The sequence below is a fragment of the Muntiacus reevesi genome, chromosome 9, assembly GCF_963930625.1.
Source record: "Muntiacus reevesi chromosome 9, mMunRee1.1, whole genome shotgun sequence".
NCBI lineage: Eukaryota > Metazoa > Chordata > Mammalia > Artiodactyla > Cervidae > Muntiacus > Muntiacus reevesi.
Window position 1 is genome coordinate 12,700,100 of NC_089257.1, and position 23,795 is coordinate 12,723,894.

General features: G+C 40.2%; 2 protein-coding genes across 2 annotated transcripts; one reads left to right on the forward strand and one right to left on the reverse strand.

Annotated features, from left to right (window-relative positions):
- The first annotated feature begins 7,780 nt into the window (after positions 1-7,780).
- Positions 7,781-8,716, forward strand: LOC136175662 (olfactory receptor 10A7-like). The gene has a single exon (XM_065945911.1). It carries the CDS (start codon positions 7,781-7,783, stop codon positions 8,714-8,716), a length of 936 nt encoding a protein of 311 aa, XP_065801983.1.
- Positions 8,717-17,929: 9,213 nt separating this feature from the next.
- Positions 17,930-18,862, reverse strand: LOC136176075 (olfactory receptor 5AR1-like). The gene has a single exon (XM_065946311.1). It carries the CDS (start codon positions 18,860-18,862, stop codon positions 17,930-17,932), a length of 933 nt encoding a protein of 310 aa, XP_065802383.1.
- Positions 18,863-23,795: the final 4,933 nt, after the last annotated feature.

Here is a 23,795-nt window from a genome sequence, read left to right on the forward strand (position 1 = left end):
GCCTGTTGGGCTGGGAAGATCCAGAGGAATCGGGTGGAGAGGGAGGTGGGATGGGGGACCGGGATGGGGAATTCGTGTAACTCTATGGCTGATTCATATCAATGTATGACAAAACCCACTGAAAAATAGAAAAAAAAAAAAAAAAATTAAAAAAAAAAAAAAAAATCCCTTGCTAAGAGGCAATCCCTAACTTCCGCTATCTGAAAGAATCAGCTTTTCCCTGGACAAAATCTTTCAGTGACTGCTCTTAGGGACTTATGAGCTCATGTAGTACTCCTCAACACTCAACCTGACCACTCCACATCGCCTTTATAGCAAAAGTTAGATATCACTTGCCCAGATGATGAAATAAAAAACTTGCTTTTAGGGGAAATGCACACTAAAAAAGTTATGGGATCTCACTAATCTGTATTGGCAAGAGTCTGGAAAGCATGTAAGGGATTGGCTTATAAAAGTGATAAACCAAGGAGAATGATCTATAGGGACTAATCAAGCCCAAGTTATCAGCACCTGTGCACCCTTATAGTATTCCAGAATTCACTGTTTTCTCAAGAATCTTAAGAATTCATATTATAATGAAACATTTGTCATGATTGATTCTTTTGAATAGTTTAAATTCAAAATACTTAACAAAGACAAAATATTCCCAATGCAGTGCTTGCAAAATGTGGTTAACATTAATACCATAGGCTTCATTTCTTCATTATGTCTATAATCAGTGTTTAGCTCTCTAAGAATTTTTCATATATTTATTTGTAATCTTTTTATGTTTTAGTAATATTATTTAGACCTTCCTTGGAGTTGAACTAATATAAAAATAAGTAAAAATATTCTCGGGCCAGCAGAGGTTTCTTATTGAAAAATAGAACAGTTTTCTTAAAGTAAATAAAATACAAGCAATGTGTCAAATGGTTCATTTTCTTTACTTGTAGTCAAATTTTCTTGTCAATATGATTTTTTATGTTCACCATTTTAAACAATAGTTTCTTGTGCAAAATGGCATCTCATTCTAAAATTATTTTTTAAAATGTCAGCTAACATTAAATAATAATACATATCAATTTAATATATAACATTATTCAAAAATAATTTAATTTTCTGATAGCTTTATTTGAATTAATAAATGCACTCAGTTTTCCACTACAATGCCAGTCATTAAGTCTGCATAATTAGCTTTCATTTAAGAACTATTATCTGTTTACTTTGTCTCAACTTATCTATTTGATGTGGCAATTATTGATTATTATTAACAGTGATATTTATCAATGCTGATTTGCATTATAGTTCTTTGTAGAGCTTCTAATTTTATTGGAACTTCTTAAGATAGGTACTTATACCTATCATTTGCTGCTATACCAACAAAACATGTACATATCTATATTCATTTGAATTTTTATAAATGTCATACACTCTATTAAATCATAACCTTTAAAGCCCATTAAAAATGAAATAATATATCATGTTTACTCTTATACTATCTGTACATTTTTCATTTCTTTAGAAGCCTTGAAGTCCTTGGTTTCATTGATTCACTAAGTTGCAATTGAAATTTTTTTTTTGGTTATTATTAAAATTATTTTGATATTTAGGATATTGCAGCTCTTCCAGTTGGTTTATTTAGCTTCTGCCCCAGTTATTTGTAGAAGCATCCACATTTTCTAAGCAGAGTATTTCAGGCATCAGTTATTTATTTTCTCGCTATAAAGTATAGACTGCTCTATCCTCTAAGAAATTTTTATTCCTTTAGGTAGACAGCAGTATTAAGGATACAAATTAAGGAGCAGAGTATGTACGTGCAGCATAACATGGGGTACACTTAGCATGGGGTACATGTAAATATGGGGTACAATGTGTATCTTGCTTTTCTTTTAGCATGGGAAGAAGGGTAGTCTGAGATGTGTCCCTACACTTTTATAAACAGTACTTTGGTCACCTGATGTGAAGAGCTGACTAATTGGGGAAGACCCTAATGCTGGGAAACATCGAGGGCAGGAAGAGAAAGAGACGATAGAGGATGAGAGGCTGGATGGCATCACTGACCTTGTGGACATGAGTTTGAGCGAACCCTGGGATAAAATGACAGGGAAACCTGGTGTGCTGCACTCCATGAGTCGGACACAACTTAGCAAGTGAACATCAGCAACTAGTTGACTGACTGACAGAACAGGGTCTCAGAATAACACTGGAGAGTGAGTGACAGGGAAGTCTGGGAGAGGCATGTGGACGAGCTCTTGGAAAGGACTGTGAAGGTGGTATTCACGTTCCATTGTTAAGTGTCCACTAGAGGGTCTTGTTTGCAAAAAGGATCCACAACAAGAATGTTGGTGAGCCTTATTCCCTGGAATGGCCTGTACTAAAATAGTGAGAACATTACAAATTAACCATAGCAGCAAGGATGGAGGCCAACCATGAACTCAATAAAAGTGGTTTTTCTTCGTTTTTCTTCCATTTTAGCCATCTTCATCAATACAATTCTAATCTGAGGAGTCACAAAAGTTCTCACCTAATTGGTTCCACTGCCCTGTGTTTTGTTATCTAAATTCTTTCTCCATAATAGTAAAAGCAGTTTTAGATATAAACCAGATCATAGTGTACTACAGCTTAAAATTTGCAAATATTGTAACTGGAATACAACTGAAACTTAAAATTTAGCTAAAATTGTGCTACTCAAAAGCATGGTTCAAAACCAGCATCACGAGCATCTTGTTTGAAAAGAAGACTCTTGGGCCCTGCCCCAGAACTACTGAATTAAACTCTGCATTTAACAAGAAAACTGTGCTATTCCTATGTATATTAAAGTTTGATGAGAACTCATCCAGAAGAGCCAGCATAATTTGTTCCCTACAAACTTTTAGTTTTAAAATGACACATATAATCATACTTAAATGTATTAGCTTTTATGTATGTGTTTGTATGTGCTCAGTCATGTCTGACTCTTTGTGATACCATGCACTGTAGCCCTCCAGGCTCCTCTATCCATGGGGTTTTCCAGCCAAGAATACAGGAGCAAGTTGCCATTTCCTCCTACTCCAGGTGATCTTTCCAATCAGGGATCGAAGCCCTGTCTCTTGTATCTTCTACATTGACATGTGGCTTCTTGACCATGTGCCACCTGGAAATTTCTTACATGTGTTTACATAAATCTAAAGCTGTATACATGCACATATAAACACACATATAATGTCATGGTAAACCATGGGTCACATTAGCTTATAATCTCATGTTGCTCAAGAAGCCTCCAGGATTTGTAATATGTTCTTAGAATGACCATGGCCCTAGACAGGGTGTCTATTAATATGAGAAATGTTTAATCACTTTTCACATCACTTATGGGCTATGCAAATCAAATCATGTGATCTGCTCTGATATCAGTCTAATGGAGTCCCCTCTGTTTCCGAGTCCTGAGACTCAAATGAGAAAATCTATGCTAAAGGAGGCCGTGCCCACCATGTCCTATTCCTCCTTTGCATACTGGGTAACTTCCACCAGAATGCCAGGGTCAATGTACTCTGAGGGGGTTTACAACTAACGGGGATCTATGCTGGGTGATTCCAGCGTCATTAAAGCAAAATGTATTTGGATATTTTGAAAAGTCTTAGATGAATGTTGTACATTTTAGATGGTTTTCATGCAACGGTTCTTAAAAGCTGAAACACAGTAGGGAAAAAAAGTGGAAGTAACAAATGGAACTCCCAATATATTTCAGGCTTAGTTTTATCTAATCCACAACTGTATCTTTTTCCAAGTAAAATGTTGAAAGAATAAGATTTCAAGGGCTCACCTGTGGGGCTTTTAAGAATACCTATATCTGAGTCCTATCTGCAGAGATCTTGATTCAGGATATGGCCTAGGAATTGACATTAAAATCAAAGTGACAACAACCAACTATAGTGCATTCAGGAGTTGAGAATTATGAGATTAAGTTATATTGTTATGTGGAGGCATTATTTGACTCAGCTGCCTCTTTGCACACTGAAAGGACTTAATTAATATTAACTTTCTAGTTTGCTCTTCTTTCTCTCTCCTTCCCTCCTTCTCCCTTCCTTCCTTGCTTCTTTTCTTCCCTCCTTTTTGTTTTCCCTTCCCCTTTAGATTCATAGCAATGGAGCGATGTAGTGGTCTCAATATTTTAATGTCCATTTTGAAAGTGGGTAAACTTAGGAAAGTGAGATGATATGCTTGAGCTTACAAAACTAGTACGTTTCCATGCTGCCCTTACTCTTTCCTTATAAACAGTTTGCGTTTATCAGCTATGCAATTGTGGATGATTCCAGAGTTTAGCATGATCAGGGAGAAGAGAATCCATTGTTCAAATATTCTCTGTGGACAACTGAGAGTATACTAGGGTCATAATCATCTCTAAATTCCAGTTGATTTTAGGACATGACTCTGTGCATGGTCTCTGATGCCTGCACTTTAGAGTTTGCTGTTTTTGTCTTGAATGCATTCATTTTTATGATTGCCAGAATTAGGCAACACAGAAGGTTGAGAACACCCTGGTCACTTGGAAGGCATTGTTTAACCTGGTAATGGTTCAGATGTAGGAGATGGAAAAGAAGGGAGCAACCGATACACACAGCAACCAGGACTCCCTCAGAACAAATAATTAATTAAATTTTAATCACTGGTCTTGGGACATCATCCCTCAAGAATCTAAAATTCAGCCTAAGGTACTGAGATGAGAAAACTCAAATAACTTAGGGATTTCACTGTGTATGCATTCATTATCTTTATTTTTAATCTATAAAAAAGGTTGGGTTGGACTATAGCAGCATCTCATTTGTGGTTATCATAGAAGAAGCTTTATTTTACTTTAATGGAATTGTAGTTTTTACACATGGATAGCATGTCTTTTTTTTTTTTTTTTCACATGAATATGTGGTAAAAATAGATATGAAGACTATTTCTACACAACACTTAACAGCTTGAGGTATTTTATCTGTGGTGTTTCTGACTGCAATTTTTTATGAGATATTAAAATAATAATAATAGTAAAATAAAGCAATAAATTATTTAACTAAAGGCATTTTGGACTTAGGTAAATTCAAGTATAAATTTATGGTTTTGCTAAATATTCTAACTTTGAGACAGTTGTATACCCACTGACCATCAATTTTCTCATATTTAAAATGGGCATAAGTTCCATTGGAGTTGTTGTGAAGATATGAGTTACTGTCAGCAAAGTATTTAAACATGTTTGTCATGTAATAGAGAATTATAATAGGTAGCATTTAATGTCACTTTTTTAAGTGATTTTTTTCTTTTCCATATAGAAAGTTTTTTTTTCTAGGGATTGGGTTCAGGTGGAAAAGTGATTTAATTGCCTCAGTGTGTGTGTGTGTGTGTGTGTGTGTGTGTGTGTGTGTGTGTGTTTGCGCTTGTGTGTGCTCAGTTGCTCAGTCATGTCTGACTCAGTGATCCACCGATTGTAGCCCACCAGGCTGCTCTGTCCATGGAATTCTCCAGGCAAGAATACTGGAGTGGGTAGCCATTCCCTTCCTTTTATTCTTAAAATGCTTAGTTTATCTATCATGTGGTGTAGAGAATAGGAGTGCTCATAATTCCTAATCAAGATCCCCTAATGAGGAGCACATAAATATGTATATAAAATGATGATAGAGTTAACATACCTTGAGTCCTTACAAGATAGAGCTAGCTCTGTTCTAGGTGCTTTACATGTATCATGCCATCCACCTGGTCAGTCAGCTCTCTGAGAATGCCACGCTTGCCCCTGTCCTGCAGGTAAATAAAGCTCAGCACAGACCGGTGGGCTGAATCCTGCAAGCGAGGCCTCCCAGCTGGTGAGGAGCAGAGCCAGGCCTGTGGTCTCATCCCTCCAGTGCTGGACCCTGCTGGCTTCACTGCCACCTCCTGACTCTGTGCCAACACACTGTCAGGAGAAGCTCACTCTGCATGTCCTTTGCTGTCACGCTGCTGCTGCTAAGTCTGTATCATGCTAATCACTTCTAAACATTGCCTGAATGGCCCTTTTTCAGAAGGACTGTCTGACTGCGTTTTGGAGAGTCTAAAAGTCCTCTGTCCAGATCCATCCCTCCTTTATCTCCGGACTTCATATTTTAGGTTATTTGGTTTATCAGCTCACTGAGCTACTTGATTTGAAAAGCCTTGATTTAAATCAAAATATAAGAAGACTGTCTAAAATGTATCACATGTAAATTAATATTATTTGAAAATGATGTCTTGCATAAAGTAGTCTTTTTCATGATCTGCAACTACTCGGTTCATAAATGTCTTCTTGGAACATTTATGAAGATTCCTCACTTTCTTGGGAATCAATTTGTTTCCCTTATCTCAACTTTATATGGACAGTAGGGTTTATGAGCATATCAAAATAACTCCTGTGTTTATTAGAGCAAGCCCAGCATCTGGCACATAATAGATTATTGAAAAGACAGATTTCAAAGGAAGAAAGAAAGAAAAATAAAAATGAAGAGTGAGCAGATGAATAACAGGCAGCTTCTTGATATTGTAGCTGTGCCCACCTCTAGGACTCTTCATGACTCCATACCTTTTTAGCTCTCCCTGCCTTTGATCTGCTGCAAATCGGTTAACCACACACACTGTTGATAACTCTGCGTAAACTGAGAGTAGAAAAACACAGGCATAGAGGCTGAGGAACTCTCAGTGAATCGACCAAGTAAGTTTAACTTGTCGGGATCATTTTTAATGCTATTATTTATCTGAAATGTTTTTTATTAGAGAAATAAAGTCTGAATAAATGCAGGAACACTGTGTGTTATTGGGGCTATTAATACTAGGTGTTATTTGTGAATGATTTTTATGTGTAAACATCGTCTTAAAATCGCTATACACATTATTTAATCCTCAAAAAACTGGTTTTATCATTATTCTTATTGTGTGTGTGTATACATATATACATGTGTATATATATACACATGTATATATAATAAAGCCATCCAAAACTCCGCTGCATGAAAGTTAAGCTGGGAGAACTGGCAGTGGGATCCATCGCTGGTTTGTGATCTGTGTGCGCACTCTTTGTTCTTAGGGTATCAGAGTATCTAATCTCTAGAAAGCTGCGTCAAGGTGATACAGAAGACACACAGGCTGCCGCTCTGGCTTTCACTTGAAGGTTAGCGGCTAGCACGTGAAGCAAAGCCCTGTATTGCTCTTGACTTGAGTGCTACAGCGTGCTGTTGCTAGGTGCAGAACACAGGCATAGTGAGATCTCTTTGCAGAGAAGCATAAGGAAGGTTTTGAAGAATGGGTATGATTTGGCAAGATTGCGTGCGTGCATGCTTAGTCACTTTAGTCCTGTCTGACTCTTTGCGACCCTCTAGGCTGTAGCCCACCAGCCTCCTCTGTCCATGGGATTCTCCAGGCAAGAATGCTGGTGTGGGTTGCTGTGCCCTCCTCCAGGGGATCTTCCCGACCCAGGGATGGAACATGTGTCTCCTGCGTCTTCTGCATTGCTGGCAGATTCTTTGCCACTGAACCCCGAGGAAGCCCTTGAAAAGATTATGAACAGCCAAAAGCACACACCCTTAGAGTAAAGACAAGAATATCTATTTCACTTCATCAGTATTTGAGTTTGACTATTCTCAAGGAATATTTCCTTTGAAAGAGAAGAAATGCCTTCCACTTGTAATACAACTCAGATACTCAAAATACATCATCAGACCAAGACCTCTCCTTGCTGTCTTAGTCACGTCCTAAATTTCCAACCTTGTGACCCAGAAGGCATTTGATTTCTTCTTCAGGTGAGTGGATGGTTCTGTGAAAGAGAGACGCCTCAAAAATGAATGCGATAGAAACAAACTTCACGGTGACTGAATTTGTGTTCCTGGGGCTCTCATCACAGCCGAAGACGCAGCTCATTCTTTTTATTATGTTCCTGTTCTTCTATTTATTAACCGTGGTGGGGAATATTATCATTATCACTATCATCCAGGTAGAAACACGTCTCCAAACTCCGATGTACTTCTTCCTCACTAATTTATCCTTTCTGGATATCTGCTACACATCCACTGATGTCCCTCAAATGCTCTCCAACATGGTGGGCGGAAGGAAGACCATCCCATTTTCTAGATGTGCTACGCAGATGTACTTCTCCCTCTCCTTTGGAATGACTGAGTGTGTTCTCCTCGGTGTCATGGCTTACGACAGATATGTGGCCATCTGCCACCCTCTCCACTACGCAGTCATTATGAACCGAAGCACCTGTGGCCAGCTGGCAGGAGTTTCTTGGGCCAGTAGTTTCCTGAGTTCCACGGTCATCAACATCTTCACCTTGAGTTTACCCTACTGTGGACCCAATGTCCTGGATCACTTCTTCTGTGAGGTTCCTTCCATCCTGAGGCTGGCCTGCACTGACACCTCATTCACCGAGATGGTTGTTTTCGTCTTCACCGTCGTCATTGTCTTCATTCCTTTTCTCCTCATTGTTGTTTCCTATGCCCGGATCCTTCTGACAGTTCTCAGGATGCGGTCAGCCTCTGGAAGGCACAAGGCTCTGTCCACTTGTGCTTCCCATCTGACGGTGGTGGCCTTGTTCTATGGAACTGGCATCTTCATGTACATGAGACCCCAGTCAAAGACCTCCAGGGCTGGGGGCAAGATCATCGCGGTGTTCTACACTGTGATCACGCCCATGCTCAACCCCCTGATCTATAGCCTAAGGAACCAAGATGTAAAAGGGGCTCTAAGAAGAGCTCTGGCAAAACAGAGGGCATGAAGAGCCCTCAATGGACACCATGGCAGCTCTTAATATAAGATGATTGACTTCTGAGTATGAAGTGATAGAGTGAAAAGTAGCTCTGCCGGTTAATATCTGCCCTGCCAACTCATAAAAGGCACATCATTCCAGCTGCAAACCCAGCAAGCCTCATGGCTCCCTCAGGGACAGACCACAGCTTTCATGTGTCAAAGCAACACCCTTTACTGAGTGACTACTCTTTTCTTACTCCCTGAAAAATCTTGCTTCTCCAAAACCATAGACTCTCTGTAAGTGATTTCTTTAAATCCTATGAATAAGGTGAATTATCTTAACTTCGGCTATCTTAACTGTACATGAAGTATGTAAAGGGCCTTGAAGGAAGAATTCTCAATTTTTAACTCAGATGCAGAACTTCAGATAAGGGTTTTGGGAAGCCACAGTTCACATCTATTTTAATTTTGCAGTTTCCAAGGAACCAAGACCCTGTGGCTACTTTGTGGTTTAGACCTGATTTTGACCTTGTTACACACAGCCCTGTTGTGAAATGAATCTATCAAATATTTCCTCATGTAACATTTAGTTTAACCCTACCCTTTCCCCTAAATCTTGGTGTGTGGTATTCCTCTTTACAGGGGATCAATAAGTCTGATTTTATCTGACTACAGGCTCATTCCTGGTGGTCCTAGTCTGATTGTGTGAACAGGAGGAGAGCGATGGTCAGAAGCAGAAGATTTGGTCAAATGTGAATGAGGGAATAAACTCATTCATTCACTATGTAGTATTGAATGACTATAGAAAATAATGCTAAATAAAAGAGAAATATGTCCTTTCCTTATGTATACATAAATATTTATAGTATACATACAATATGGACTTTTACATCAGCAAATTATGATAAATGGAATAGGGTAACGACTGACCAACGGGCAGTGACAGACCAGCTGCGTGCAGAGATTGGAAGGAGAAGCAGTCACATTGAGAAGCATTTTCTATGTAAAGGGGGTTTGTGGCAAAGCCTGGAGACAGCTTTCTCTATCTGAGGGGATAAAGAAAACTAGTGAGAAGCAGGAGGTGTGTGGTGAGCAGACAATAGCCAGACCATGCAGGACTAAGCTGATTGTGGTAAGGAGTAGGAATTTATTCTTAGAAATACATAAGTATTATCAAGAAGGGTGATATGACACAGCTAGTTTTGAAAGGTTTTTCTGAATGCTGTATAGCAGACAGATATACATGTGTGTATCACAAATGTGTGGAAACAATTCCTGCGTTTTGAAGCTTTTCAACCATTGATGTTTTTAGAAAAGAATCATTCCTTAAATTAAGAGAATAGCAAAAACAAATAAACAAACAAAAGCTTAAAGATAACCTTTGAGTACAGACGTAGTGGTTTCTAAAATTTTATCACTTGCTTATTTCACAATTTAGAATAAAATAAAAAGAAGGCAATTTCTCTTTTACAGATGCCCAATAATTAATGCAACCATTTATTTTAATTGAATACAAAGGTTGTACACAATAAAAAAAAAAAAGGACTATCTCTGATTAAACAGGTAAAGGAAACATCATTGGTTTAAAGAATGTTTTAAAAAATTTAAAGCAGGACCTTTTTATTTAAGACTTTGCAATTCCAATGCAGGGGGCATGGGTTCAATCCCTGGTTGAGGAATTAAGATCCCACATGCTGTGCAACCAAAAATAAATAAATTTATTTAAAAAGGAAAAGAAATCAATGTTCTCTTTATCTTTATCTAGATATCTCTAATCTCTCTGGAAGATATTTTTTATAAAATAGTTTTAAAGTGTATATATTATAAACCTGTCAAAATTTCTTCTGAAGCGGTTTTCACTTTTTGGACATGCTGCATTAATTTTAAGAACAATAATGCAATCAGTGTAGGTACAGAAACACTGCTATCATGCATCATACAACATGGTACCAGCTTTCTCAATAGGTATCTTTGCCCTGTAAGAGAAGAAAATTAATTTAACATTACTGTTAGAAAGCATGAGGGTTGTAAAATGTTGAAAAGGAGAAAAGTCACAGGGAAACAAATTGTTTGTTATCAGTATGTCTATTCCAAAATCATCTGAAGTTGCATTGCTTCTTTGACATCATCTATTTGCTGTTTTCCTTCCCTTAAACATCAGTAGTGCCTTTCTGGCCCATTTGAACTTTCACTGGTTCAGCTCTCCATAAACCACAGGCAATGGGGGCTTTCATCAAACCTTCACAACACAGTACTGTCTGAATCTTGACTTATCAATTTAACCAAAAATATCAGATTGAATACAGCCATGTACCAGATCTTCATAGAGGTCTTCTTAATTCTCAAACCTCTTCTCAATTCTAATTGTACTTATCATTGTCTACAATGCTGTAATTTCCCTCTTTGCAGAATACTGGACTAGGGACCAGTTGAAGTAAGCTCTCTTCCCAGCTCTACTATGTAAGAGCACATCAGCATGCCTTTGGGCCCCCAGCTGGCTCTGGGGGTAAAGAACCTGCTTGCCAATGCAAAAACGGCATAGAAGACACCAGCTCAACCTTGTTATGTCACAGGACTTGAGGATGAAAGAGACTACCCGAAAGTTTCACAGTCTGCCAAGAAAACTCCCCGTGCTCAGTCTTGTCTGACTCTTTGTGGTCCCCTGGACTGAAGCCCACCGGACTCCTCAGCCCATGACATTTTCCAGGCAAGAATACTGGAGAGGGTTGCCATTCTCTACTCTAGGGGACTTTCCCCTCCCAGGCGTTGAACCTGGATCTCTTGTGTTTCCTGCATTAGCAGCTGGTTCTTTATCACTGGCACCACCTGCTTCATATAAAAACAGTATGTGTTTTAATGTTATAGAAAAATTATATGTGCAGTGCTTTTCTAGCAGAAAGGACTGCTGCCATTAATTAAGACCCAAAATGCTTAAATGCACTACTTGGGATATTTTTATATTTTAATATCTGAATTAGGGCATTTTTGAGAGTAAAAGTTTGCACAATAGATATTTACTCCAAGATAGTAGGCAAATAAATAAATAAATAAAACTCTCAAACAAAGGAACAACTGGTATTGGTAATATTATCTTGCTTTGTTCTCACAAAAACTCCATGTTGTAGGTATTATTGGTACCATTTTACAGATGGGAAAAATCTGGAAGGTGATTTCAGGAGTGAGTCCTAGAAAAAGTAATAACTGATTTGTGACATAAAACAGAAGCATGTGTTTTCTAGGTGGGTTAGTTTTATCTGATGCATAGGACTAGAAGCAAGAAATTTTAAGGTATATTTGAGTTCAATGTAACTTGTAGTTCTAAGGGGTTTCCCTGGTAGCCCAGCTGGTAAAGAATCCACCTGCATCGCAGAGGACCCCAGTTTGATTCCTGGGTCGGGTAGGTCCCTGGGAGAAGGAGTAGGCTTACCCACTCCCTTTTTTTTTGGGCTTCCCTGGTGGCTCAGATAATAAACCACCTGCAAGGCGGGAGACCTGGATTCCATCCCTGGGTTGGGAAGATCCCATGGAGGAGGGCATGGCAACCCCCTTCTGTATTCTTGCCTGGAGAATCCCATGGACGGAGGGTCCTGGTGGGCTACAGTCCTCAGAGTCACAAAGAGTCAGACTCGACTGAGTGACTAACTCTTTCTCGCACTTCTGAGAGGCGGGATGTCAAAGCAAATACCTAAGATGAAGCTGAAAATGCTGAATTTCAGGTGTCATCTGTGGATGGCATTCATAGCACTGATTTCATTATGGGCTCCTATTCCTGTCTCCAGAAGCCAGGTCTGGTGAAGAGGCTTATTTCACCAGCATTGGATCTAGCAGAGTTAAATACAAAGATATCAGAACAGCTGTTTTCAGAGCACCTCAAGCGGCTGCTTAGATTCGGAGCTTGGCTGTTTGAAGCGGTCTAGGCATCAAATATGTCAACTCACTCCGTTGTTTTCATAAAGTTTCTCAGTGTCCATTATGAGGTTTCTATTGCCATGGCAACACCCAAGCACATTTTATACAGTGTTTGTGTTTCAAGGCATTTATACACATATGTGCATAACTCTCACATCCACGGGTGCAACTTATCAATTAAAGGATTTGCTATGCAGAAGAGTAGGGTTTTTTCGGAGAAGGAAATGGCATCCCACTCCAGTGCTCTTGCCTGGAGAATCCCATGGACGGAGGAGCCTGGTGGGCTGCAGTCCATGGGATCGCAGAGAGTCGGACAGGACTGAGCGACTTCACTTTCACTTTCATGCATTGGAGAAGGAAATGGCAACCCACTCCAGTGTTCTCGCCTGGAGAATCCCAGGGGCGGGAGCCTGGTGGGCTGCCGTCTATGGGGTCGCACAGAGTCGGACACGACTGAAGCGACTTAGCAGCAGCAGGGTTTTTTTAAAGCAGTTCCGCAGATCAGAGAATTATGGCTTCTTGGAGAGTGGTATGTAAGCTGGTCCTTGAAGGAAGAGACAAGTTTGAATATTCCGAGGCGTGGAGTTCAGACTACTAGAGAAGCAGGAAGTAGACATGGAAGGAGTAGAGAGCTGGGAAGAATACAGAGGTAGAAAAATGTGAAGGCCATTCAAGAAATAATTTTATAGGAGAATTTTTGCACAAAACAAGCAGGGAGAAACAATATCAGAGAAGGGGTTTAAGGAAGAGGACTTAGAATACTAAGCAAAAGACTTTGGCAATTTTACAGTTTCCATGCTAGGGAATGGGGTAACTATGGGATAGAATGAGGAATCTTAGACCCTAATTATGCCTGGTATCCTCTCTAAGGGGCTTCCCAAGTGGCACTAGTGGTAAAGATGCAGGAGTGTAAGAGACACAGGTTCGATCCCTGGGTGGGAAAGATCCCCTGGAGGAGGGCATGGCAACCCACTCCAGTATTCTTGTCTGGAGAATCCCATGGACAGAGGAACCTGGCATGTTACAGTCTATGGATTCTCAAAGAGTCAGACATGACTGAGCAACTGAACTGAACTGATGAATGTCAACTAGGTGAAGTCAGAAATGATAGATAGACAGATAGATAGATTTAAGCACCAATTGTTAAAAAAAAATAATCTCACCTGAGCTTTTATAGCTTGAGAGTGGATAATCTGAATTTAGCCTCAGCTTTATCTCACTCTGACATCTTCTGTATTAATCACTCCTGCATCAGTTTTTATCTTTAGTTGCTCTTAATATGGTGTTTACCAGTTCTTTGTTGATTAAAGGGAATAGCCGTTCAAAAAGATTTTGTAGTCTATTGTAGATAATATGATCAAAATCAAAATACTTACCTTTATTATGATTGTATTGATGGATAAAGTTTTTAATGTATGAAAGATAATTCAAGCCTTTGTAAACACCAGACATTTATGTATACTTATTTGAGCAAACTAATAGGATAGGTGAAGTGTAAATAATGCCTTCACTTTATTGTTGAAGAGACTACAGTACAGAGACATTGCAGGATTTATCTGACATGATTATTGGTGGGACTGACTAAGACTAAGGTGATCCAACTTCTATCCACTTTTCTCTTTCCATTATAAGTTGATATAATGCTTCAGCCACCAATTACATGGAATAAATTAGTTTCCTCCTTAACTGCATCACAGTTACAGTGATATTTTTCTCAGTTAAGATATAAATGAAGCAAAAATAGGAGGAATTTATGTTTTTTAAATATATTTATGGGACATATTTTTAATAGAGATCACCGCATATTTTTGGACAAATGCCAACAAAGTAAGCATTATTATTCCCATTTAGTAGGTAAAGAAATGTAGGCTTATAGAGATGTATTAAGTTGTCCAAAGTCTTAGAAAGAAATAGCAGAAGCTGTATGAGGACTATTTTCAAATACTACAAAGCCTGAATATTCGCCATTGGTCAGAGTGGAAAGTAGAGCCCTTGGATCAACTTTTGACTCTGTTACTTACATTCGACAAGTTTATTGATCTTTCTGAATTTTGGTTTTATCCTCTTTAAAATGGGAATAATGCTTACCACTATTCATTGTTGTAGGAACCTAAAGAAATTTAAAGTGATTCATTTACTGACTGGATACAACTATCAATTAAGAAAGAGAAAAAAAAAAGGTAATCCTTTAATAGCAAAGTCACTGAATATTGATTTGAGACATAGAAATGATATTCAGAGATCTTTCTGGTGGTGAAGCTACTGTTCTTTTCTTTTTAAAAAATTATGACATATACTACTTGGTTTGTAGTTAATGGGAAAGGAAAGCCACATTTTTTTATTTTTCACATAGCATATAGGATTATTCATTGGATTATTAAAAATAAAAACAAAAACACTTAAAACATAAGGCTACATCTCTGGACTGTTTCAGGACAGCCAACTCTGCTGCTGCTGCTGCTAAGTCGCGTCAGTCGTGTCCGATTCTGTGCCGCCCCATAGACGGCAGCCCACCAGGCTCCCACCCCTGGGATTCTCCAGGCAAGAACGCTGGAGTGGGTTGCCATTTCCTTCTCCCAACTCTACATCTATGTATTAACCCCTGTAGTTTCCTCCATAATGTGACACCAGGGATATTTTAAGAACTCATAATATGATTGAGTGATTTTGAATCAGATCAATTTCAACTCATATATAATGACACCCATTAGAAAGACTGGTAAATTCTGAGGCTTCTATCCCTAAAACTCTCTGATGCTTTTCATGATGAGTGGGGATGCTCTATATTTTAAGGCAACCATTGTGTTTCCCTGACCTTTCACTATATTGGACTGGAGGAAGAGCTGAGATAGAAACATTGTAAGTATTTGAAATGGATGATGTGATGGAATTTCAACATATCTGAGAAAAACTTAGGTGTCCTTAGATCGCAGTGTCTGTCTTTACCCGATCCTGATACTAGCACTCTTGCTTTCTAATTCAAGGTTTGTAGGCTTCCCAGGTGCTCAGTCACTCAGTTGTGTCTGACTTTTTGGGACCCCCATGGCCTGTAGCCACCAGGCTCCTCTGTCCATGGAATTCTCCAAGCAAGAATACTGGAGTAGGTTGCCATTCCCTTCTCCACTTCCCAGGTGGCACAGTGGTAAAAAAGAATCTGCCTGCCAATGCAGGAGATGCAAGAGATGGGGCTTCGATCCCTGTGTTGGGAAGATCCCCTGGAGTAGGAAATGGCAACCCGCTACAGTATTGTTGCTGGGATGACTCCATGGACAGAGGATCCTGGAGGGCTACAGTCCATGGAATCACAAAGAATTGGACACACGCGTGCACCCACACCATAGCATTGGGAACACACTAAGAGAAGTTGTATCCTCCTCTATCGTCAGTCATTGATATGTCAGAGTTAATGGAACTCTTCTTTGATAAGGGCCTTGGGATGATGGTGGAAAACATGAAGACTCCTGGTCCCCCCAAGAGGCTAGAGTTTACTTACAATTAGAAGAGAGGGAAAGGGAGGCAGAGGGAAAATTAAGGATGAGAGCTGGACATTACAGTCTTGCTAAAATTAGCCTTAGGGATTGATCCAAACTGTATCCTAGAGCTTCTCTGAGTACTGAAAGGATGGAGATATGTGAGGTTGACCAAACTCAGATGTCTACCCTTTTCAATATTAAGCAGAAGAGGTCATAGGGTACCAGTGATTATTAGGTGAAACCAACCACTTGGCATCAGGGAAAACTGAGGACAGAAAAAAAAATCTTGTCAATACTCACAAACCTAGTTAGCAGAGCCTGAGTCTCCAGCTCTTATTCTTGGGCTTTGCATTGATGTTCAGTTGCTCAGCCGTGTCCAACTCTTTGGGACCCCATGAACTGAAGTGTGCAGGGCTTCCCTCCCCTTCACTGTCTCCCGGAGTTTGCTCAAACTTATGTCCATTGGGTTGATGATGCCATGCAACCATCTCACCCTGTCACCCCCTTCTCCTCCTGCCGTCAATCTTTCCCTTCGCATAGCTCCTGATTTCATTGGTGGCAGGAGTTTCAGAGAGAGAAAGCACAGTAAACTCTCTCTGGAAGCACAGCAAACTCCTGTCCTTGGCACGTCTGTGTCTCATGTTTGTATCCTCCAGAGGCACATATCTAGCATTTACAAGGTTTTGCTGAATATATGAGTGAAAGGATCCTGGGATGAGTTAAGTCATCCTTCACATCAGCCCCATTCCTCATGTATTTAGCTAAGTTTTCTTTCACAGTAGAGAAAATTTCAACATTTGAATCTATCATTCTTCATGACTCTGAAAAAAAATATTCTTTAGAGTGGTTATTTATTTCCTCTTTCATGTCCTGTCTCCATTCCTAATCAACCTGTGAGCCAATCTCAAAAACAGGAACAAACAAACAAACAAAAAAACATGTATGTCAGCAGTTAATGTGAGGGAGGGATAAACTGGAAGATTGGAATTGACATACACACTGCTGCTACTAAGTCGCTTCACTTGTGTCCGACTCTGTGCGACCCCATAGACAGCGGCCCACCAGGCTCCTCTGTCCATGGGATTTTCCAGGCAGGAGTACTGGAGTGGGTTGCCATTGCCTTCTCCAGACATACACATCAGTATATATAAAATAGATAATTAGCATCAGGAAGTCTGCTCAATACTCTGTAATGACCTATATGGAAAAAGAATCTAAAGAAGAGTGGATATATGTATATCAGATTCACTTTAATGTATACCTGCAACTAACACAACATTGAAAATGATCTATCTTCCAATAAGAATTAAAAAGAAACAACAATAACAAAAAAAAAAACTAATGGATCTTTCTCAGCTTGATTTTCAAAAATATTAGTTTATCTTTGCTTTAGATCATAGAGTTAAAGATTACTGAAAGTCCTTCGGAACTTAAGATTGACTTGGAGGGTATAATGCTTAGTGAATTAAGTCAGACAGAGAAAGACAAATAATGCATGATATCTCTTATAGGTAGAATCTAACAAAACAAAACCAACTAGTCAATATAACAAATATACAAAATAAATAAGCTACAAGAATATCTTGTACAGTGAAAGGAATATAAGTGGTATTTTATAATAACTATAAGTGAGGTATAATATTTAAAATTTTGGAGTCAGTATGCTATACATGGAAACATGCAAAATGGCACATCAACTATACTTCAATTTAAAAAAAAAAATAGAAAATTGTCTCAGCAAGTAGTTGGTAACTTGTAGCACTTATGGGAAAGCTACTAGCATTTTTTACTTCCTGCCACATCCTTCTACCACTATAATTTACCTGTGTTGCTATTTTTTTTCATTTTTGTTGTTAATATTATTGAGGTTTCTTTCCAGTTATTTTCCTGAGAGCAGCCTTGACATCCTTGTTCCGTAAACTGTAGATCAAGGGATTCAGCATGGGGATGATGACAGTGCAGAACACAGAGGCCCATTTGTCTTGATCCAGGGAGTAGCGGGACGTTGGCCGCAGGTACATAAACATGCCTGTGCCGTAGAAAAGCGTGACGCCAGTGAGGAGAGCGCCGCAGGTGGAGAACGCCTTCAGGCGGCCTGCAGCGGAGCGCATTCTGATAATTGCGACGAGGATGAAGGCGTAGGAGATAAAGATGACGAGGATGGTGCTGAGTTCAATGAAGCCACAGAGACTGAAGAGCAAGGTCTCGCTGACGTGGGTGTCCGAGCAAGAGAGGGCTAAGAGCGGCGGGATTTCACAGAAGAAGTGGTTGATGATGTTGGAACCACAGTAACTCAGACTGAAAGTGAGGGAAGTGTGGGCCCCTAAACTCACCAAGCCGGCCAGGTAGGAGCCCAGCACGAGAGCCAGGCAGACCCGCTTGGACATGAGAGCGCTGTAGTGGAGGGGTCGGCAGATGGCCACGAAGCGGTCATAGGCCATGGCAGCCAGGACATAGCACTCGGCATCCACAAAGCCTACGAAAAACGCGAACTGGGTGGCACAGCTGGAAAAAGAGATGACGTTGCGCTTTGTCAGGAGGTCAGCCAGCATCCTGGGGGCAATGGCTGAAGAGTAGCCCAGGTCGACAAAAGAGAGGTTGCAGAGGAAAAAGTACATGGGTGTGTGAAGCTGAGTGTCTGCTATGATCAGGATAATCATCCCGACATTCCCCACTACATCGACCAGGTAGACCAAGAGGAAGACCACAAAAAAGATGATCTGCAGCTGAGGGTCTTGAGTGATGCCCATAAGGATAAACTCAGTCACCACTGAGTGGTTTTCTCTACCCATCTTTTCAATTTTATGTGTGTCTGGATTTGGCTTATTGTTTGAGGTGATTCTTAAAAATTCTCCCAGCAATTCAATTCAGTGATCCACAGGGCAAATCAAATGACTTTGGGGAAGGTGATGGCCATGGGTTTTCTGCAGGAGCTCAGTCAACATAGGAGAAGATGTTAATGTCTTGGGGATGGCAAATCTTCTTCTCCAAAGACCTTGGTGTTCTGAGGTCATTTACCATATAGTACCAAATGTTTGACCTGATTGGTGTGAATATATGCCTAATTAATTAGTAAGGAATAGTTTTGAGTGCCCCTTCTTTCTAAAACAAAGCAGACAACAAACATTAACTCTCATTGCAGATAGGCACACAAACACACACAAAAAGATCCCAGGGTCTCAGTATATAACACATCACACCACCCCACTCCCCACACACAAACACATACACAGAAAGTGAAATACTTGGAGCAGAGGGTGAGCAATATAAGATAAAGCAGTGAATAATAATAATTTTTAGAAGGCCAGAATGCTAACTGTACGCCAGAATTTTCATTTATTCCACACATTATGTAATTTCCTCCTCATCACAGCTCTGTGAAATAGGTGTCAACATTATCTCAGTCTTGCATCTGAAAAGAGCAAGGCTAGATACTAAATAGCTTCCATACAGTCAAGAGCCAGTAAGTGGCAGAGCTGGCCCTCAGTCTAGAATCTACTTTACTTTGTCACCTTCTGTGTATATATGATTTGATGGAAGTTATAGATCTTTATTTTTGTGCCCACCTTTCTTTCTTTCCTGTCTTGCCTATTATTCATGGGCATGGAATTAGTTCTTTGGTTTCTCTGATCTTTAGAAGCACCCAGGATTTTGTCATGGAGCATAACCAGGATGATGACACTGCTGTGTCTTTGGATGATTTTATTGCCTAGCCAACAGCTTCAACTCAGAGTTAAGATTCAAGGATTCCTCTCTTAGGAGAACGGGGAAAGTGTTATCCATCTCTATAAACACACAGGAACATGCATTGGTAAGCTTCTTTCTTTCTGTTTTTATGAATATCTGGTCCATTAAAGAATTCTAAGAAGAGAGTGGGCAAGAGTAAAGCAATCTAAACCAAAATATGAATTTAGAAATAAGTAACACCCTCTATGTAAACCTGAAAGAAGTCACACTGAATCTACTCTATTTAGTTTATTGCTCAAGAAAGACAAGAGAGTAGTATAGTGCATCTTTCACTGCGGTGTGGTCATTCATAATGGACATCCCGGGTGGTGCTAGTGGTAGAAAACCTGCCCGTCAATGCAGGTAGATGTAAGAGACCCGGGTTCAATCCCTGGTTCTGGAAGATCCCCTAGAGGAGGGCATGGCCATCCACTACAGTATTCTAGCCTAGAGAATCCCTTGGACAGAGGAGCCTGGCAGGATACAGTCCATGGGGCCACAGAGAGTCAAACACAACTGGAGTGACTTAGCACACAGCTTGCATACATTCGTAATAAGCTAAATCTTGGTGTGATTGCTAGTAATACCTCCATCAACGAAAGTAATTGTTTGAACTTGATGAAATGCTGTGAGATGCAGCTTCCTTATCTGCAAAATGAATGGGAGTGAGAATGCAACCTCTAGGGAGATTTCCAATTCTAGCAGTTTAAATTCTGACTTAGAATGAGGCATCTAAAAGTCAAACCCGTGGTGCTGTATATCTCTTTTGTAAACTTTAAGATGGCATGGACCTGGTGCCAAGGAAATCCATGCCCAAAGGAGCTCTGAGTGGCCTAACACTCCACTCTGAGTAGTTCATATTTCTTTTCAGCCCCAAACACACGGACATGGGACTAATGTGTGTGGTTTTGTGTTTGTTTGTTTCTTACCTTTCGGGGAGAGGTCCAATGTCTCCTCTTCTCTCACTCAGTTATGCTGAACAAATATTCGGAGAGGAATCCCAAGATGAGCGGTCACCCTCCTGGTGCCCCTGAGCCATCTGCTCGTCCCACTGTTGCTTCTACTTGCAGGAAGTATTTAAGTTTCAGAGTCATCCCTTCTCCCAGAGGAAATATGATGAAATGGTGTTTGCACTCACAGGAGACTCAAATATTTGATGAACTGTATTTCCCTATGGAATTTCACTCTCTCTCCCTTCAACTTTAATGATAAAAGAAGGAAACACATGGGAATTTTTTTTCAGCCTCTCTAGTTGTGTTAACTGAGTCAATGATGAATGCTACATGCGATGTTTTGACAACCCCCAAATGGCCTTCATGATATTACTTTGACTGTAATTTAGAAAGCCCTGCTTACTGATGCCTGAAGTCACTTCGAAGAGGATGAGTCTTTCCATGCTCCACAAAGTGGCCATATTTTGTTGCTGGTTAGTCACTCAGTCATGTCTGACTCTGCGGGCTCCTGGACTGCAGCATGCCAGGCTTCCCTGTCCTTCAATATCTCCCTGAGTTTGCTCAGACTCGTGTCCTTTGAGTCAGTGAAGCCATCCAACCATCTCAGATTTAAACTCTATTTCTCTATTTAATTTGAAAGAATCTGCAATAAGAGATTGAAATTTAACAACAACAACAACAAAACCCAAATTTTTGAAACTGATCTTTTTTGAGAGCCTGATGCTGCTATTGCAGCTAAGTCACTTCAGTCGTGTCTGACTCTGTGCAATCCCATAGACCGCAGCCTGCCAGGCTCCCCCGTCCCTGGGGTTCTCCAGGCAAGAACACTGAAGTGGATTGCCATTGACAGCCTAGTGAATACGAAAAGGAAAAAAAAAAAAAAAATGGGTGGAAGAAAATTAACATGTTTTGAGCATTTATTCATCAGAGATTCTGCAGGGTAATTTCCATATTTGGTCAATTGAATCTTCTGATGGTACCACAATTGCGATCAGAAAAGTCATATGAGGAAAAGTCATACCTTCGTTAGTCAGCATTACTTCTCTTTTGTGATGAATAAATGGCAGCTGGTTTTTGGACTTGGGAGCCCCATGGGTCTCCATGAAAACTGCATTACAGCTTGTCAGTGGTTTCTCTTTTATGGTGCCAATCTCACATTCTTATTTCCAAGGTGAATTCTCAGAAAACTCCATGGAGATCTCATCGCATCCTAACTTCTGATGGTTCTCATCTTGGTAGTAGGGAGATAAAATGCTGTCTGTTTTCTAAGATGTTTATTTATTTGGCTGCACCAGGTCTTAGTTGCAGCATGTGGAATCCTCGTTGCTTCACTTGGGATCTTTCTTTGCAGGCATGGACTCCAGCTGTGGCACATCGGCTCCGTAGCTGAGGCCAGCTGGTTCCAGCAGCTGTGGTGGGTAGGCTTAGTTGCTCTGGGGCATGTATGATCCTAGGTCCCTGACCAGGAGTTGAACCCATGTCCCCTGAATTGCAAGGAGGATTTTTATCCACTGGACTGCCAGGGAAGTCCCTGTCCGGTGCCTCTTTGAATGACTCTTAAACTGGGTTTAAAAATTAATTATTTTCTCATTCTGAAGCTCCTTGAGACTTTCTGCTTCACAGCTTGGGCCGACTAGGACCTAGCCCTGTCCTGTCTGTGATTAATCACTCCTGGGTTGTTCAGCGGTCTCCTTCCACCACGGTGTTCTCACCTCGGGTCCTTTCAGCCATATATCCCTTACCATTCATCTCTTAGTGCCATGTGATCTTCCTTCCAACTTCCATCCACACTCCTGTATAATAATAAATTCACTATTCATTGGAGAAAGGCTATTTATTTACTTACTAAGTAAACTTCACTGTTTGCCAGTTATGTTTCAGACTCTGTGTTGATAGGAGCCTACTGTATTTTCCCTCCAAGGAAAGGCTAAGATTTAACCAAAATAATGCAAATACTGTCTGAATTGCTAGAGATAAAGCAATGTATCTTTTAAGTCTTTGTGTCCCCCAGCATTTAATGCAAATTATACTGATTACATTGTACTGAGAGAAGTTAATTGGGGTATCTTCTCAAAGTGACATAGACAATATAAATGATCATCATATGTTGATCAATTTATTTCAGACTCTTTATCTCTTATATGGAAGATACATTTAGCCAATGGGAAACTTGTAAGCATCAATCTAGGCTATATAGGCTGATAACTATTTCTTATTCTAGACAGTAAGGAAGAGAGTCAGAATAGGGGAAACTCTTGCTTATCAGTCAACTGTCTACATGTATTTGATGTAACAATTCACATGCATTCATCCACTTATCTACAGATTCAATCTATGAGGTGGGTGTCAGTATTCCTATATAGAAATGAAAAAAGCTGAGATATAAAGAGGTTTGATGGATTATCCAAAGTCACACAATCAGTGACAGACAGCCAGGACGGAAAGTCAGGTCAATCCTTGTTCTTCCCCCCTCCCTTTACCTCCTTTGATTAGTCCATCACCGTGATTCAGGTAGCATAATTTCCCCTATGTACCCAAAGCCCTTATACAAGGCAAGATCAGAGATTGAACTAACCTGCTCTTTTGTGGATATTTTTAATGATCCCCAAGGGACCAGACCACTAACTGCTGGGATGACAGTAAAAGGGTTTTTAATGGTGATTAGAGGCGCTTCCCTGGTGTTTCCGTGACTAGGAATCTGCCTGCCAGTGCAGGGGACATGGGTTCGATCCCTGGTCTGGGATGATCCCATATGCCCTGGAAGGGGAAGACCTGGGACTGGAGCTACTAAGCCTCAGTACTGAGCACCCTGGAGTCCCTGAGCTACAACTACTGAAGCCCACACGCCGGAGCCCGTGCACAGCAACAAGAGACCCACCATGAGAAGCCTGCCTACTGCAATGAGAGAGCAGTCCCTGCTCATGGCAACTAGTGAAAGTCTGACATAGCAATGAAGCAATGAATTAAAAAAAAAAGAAAAAATCAAAACAGTGGTTAGAAATCCTCATCAGAAAATTCATTCTATTTAGCCCCAGATATCCCAAGG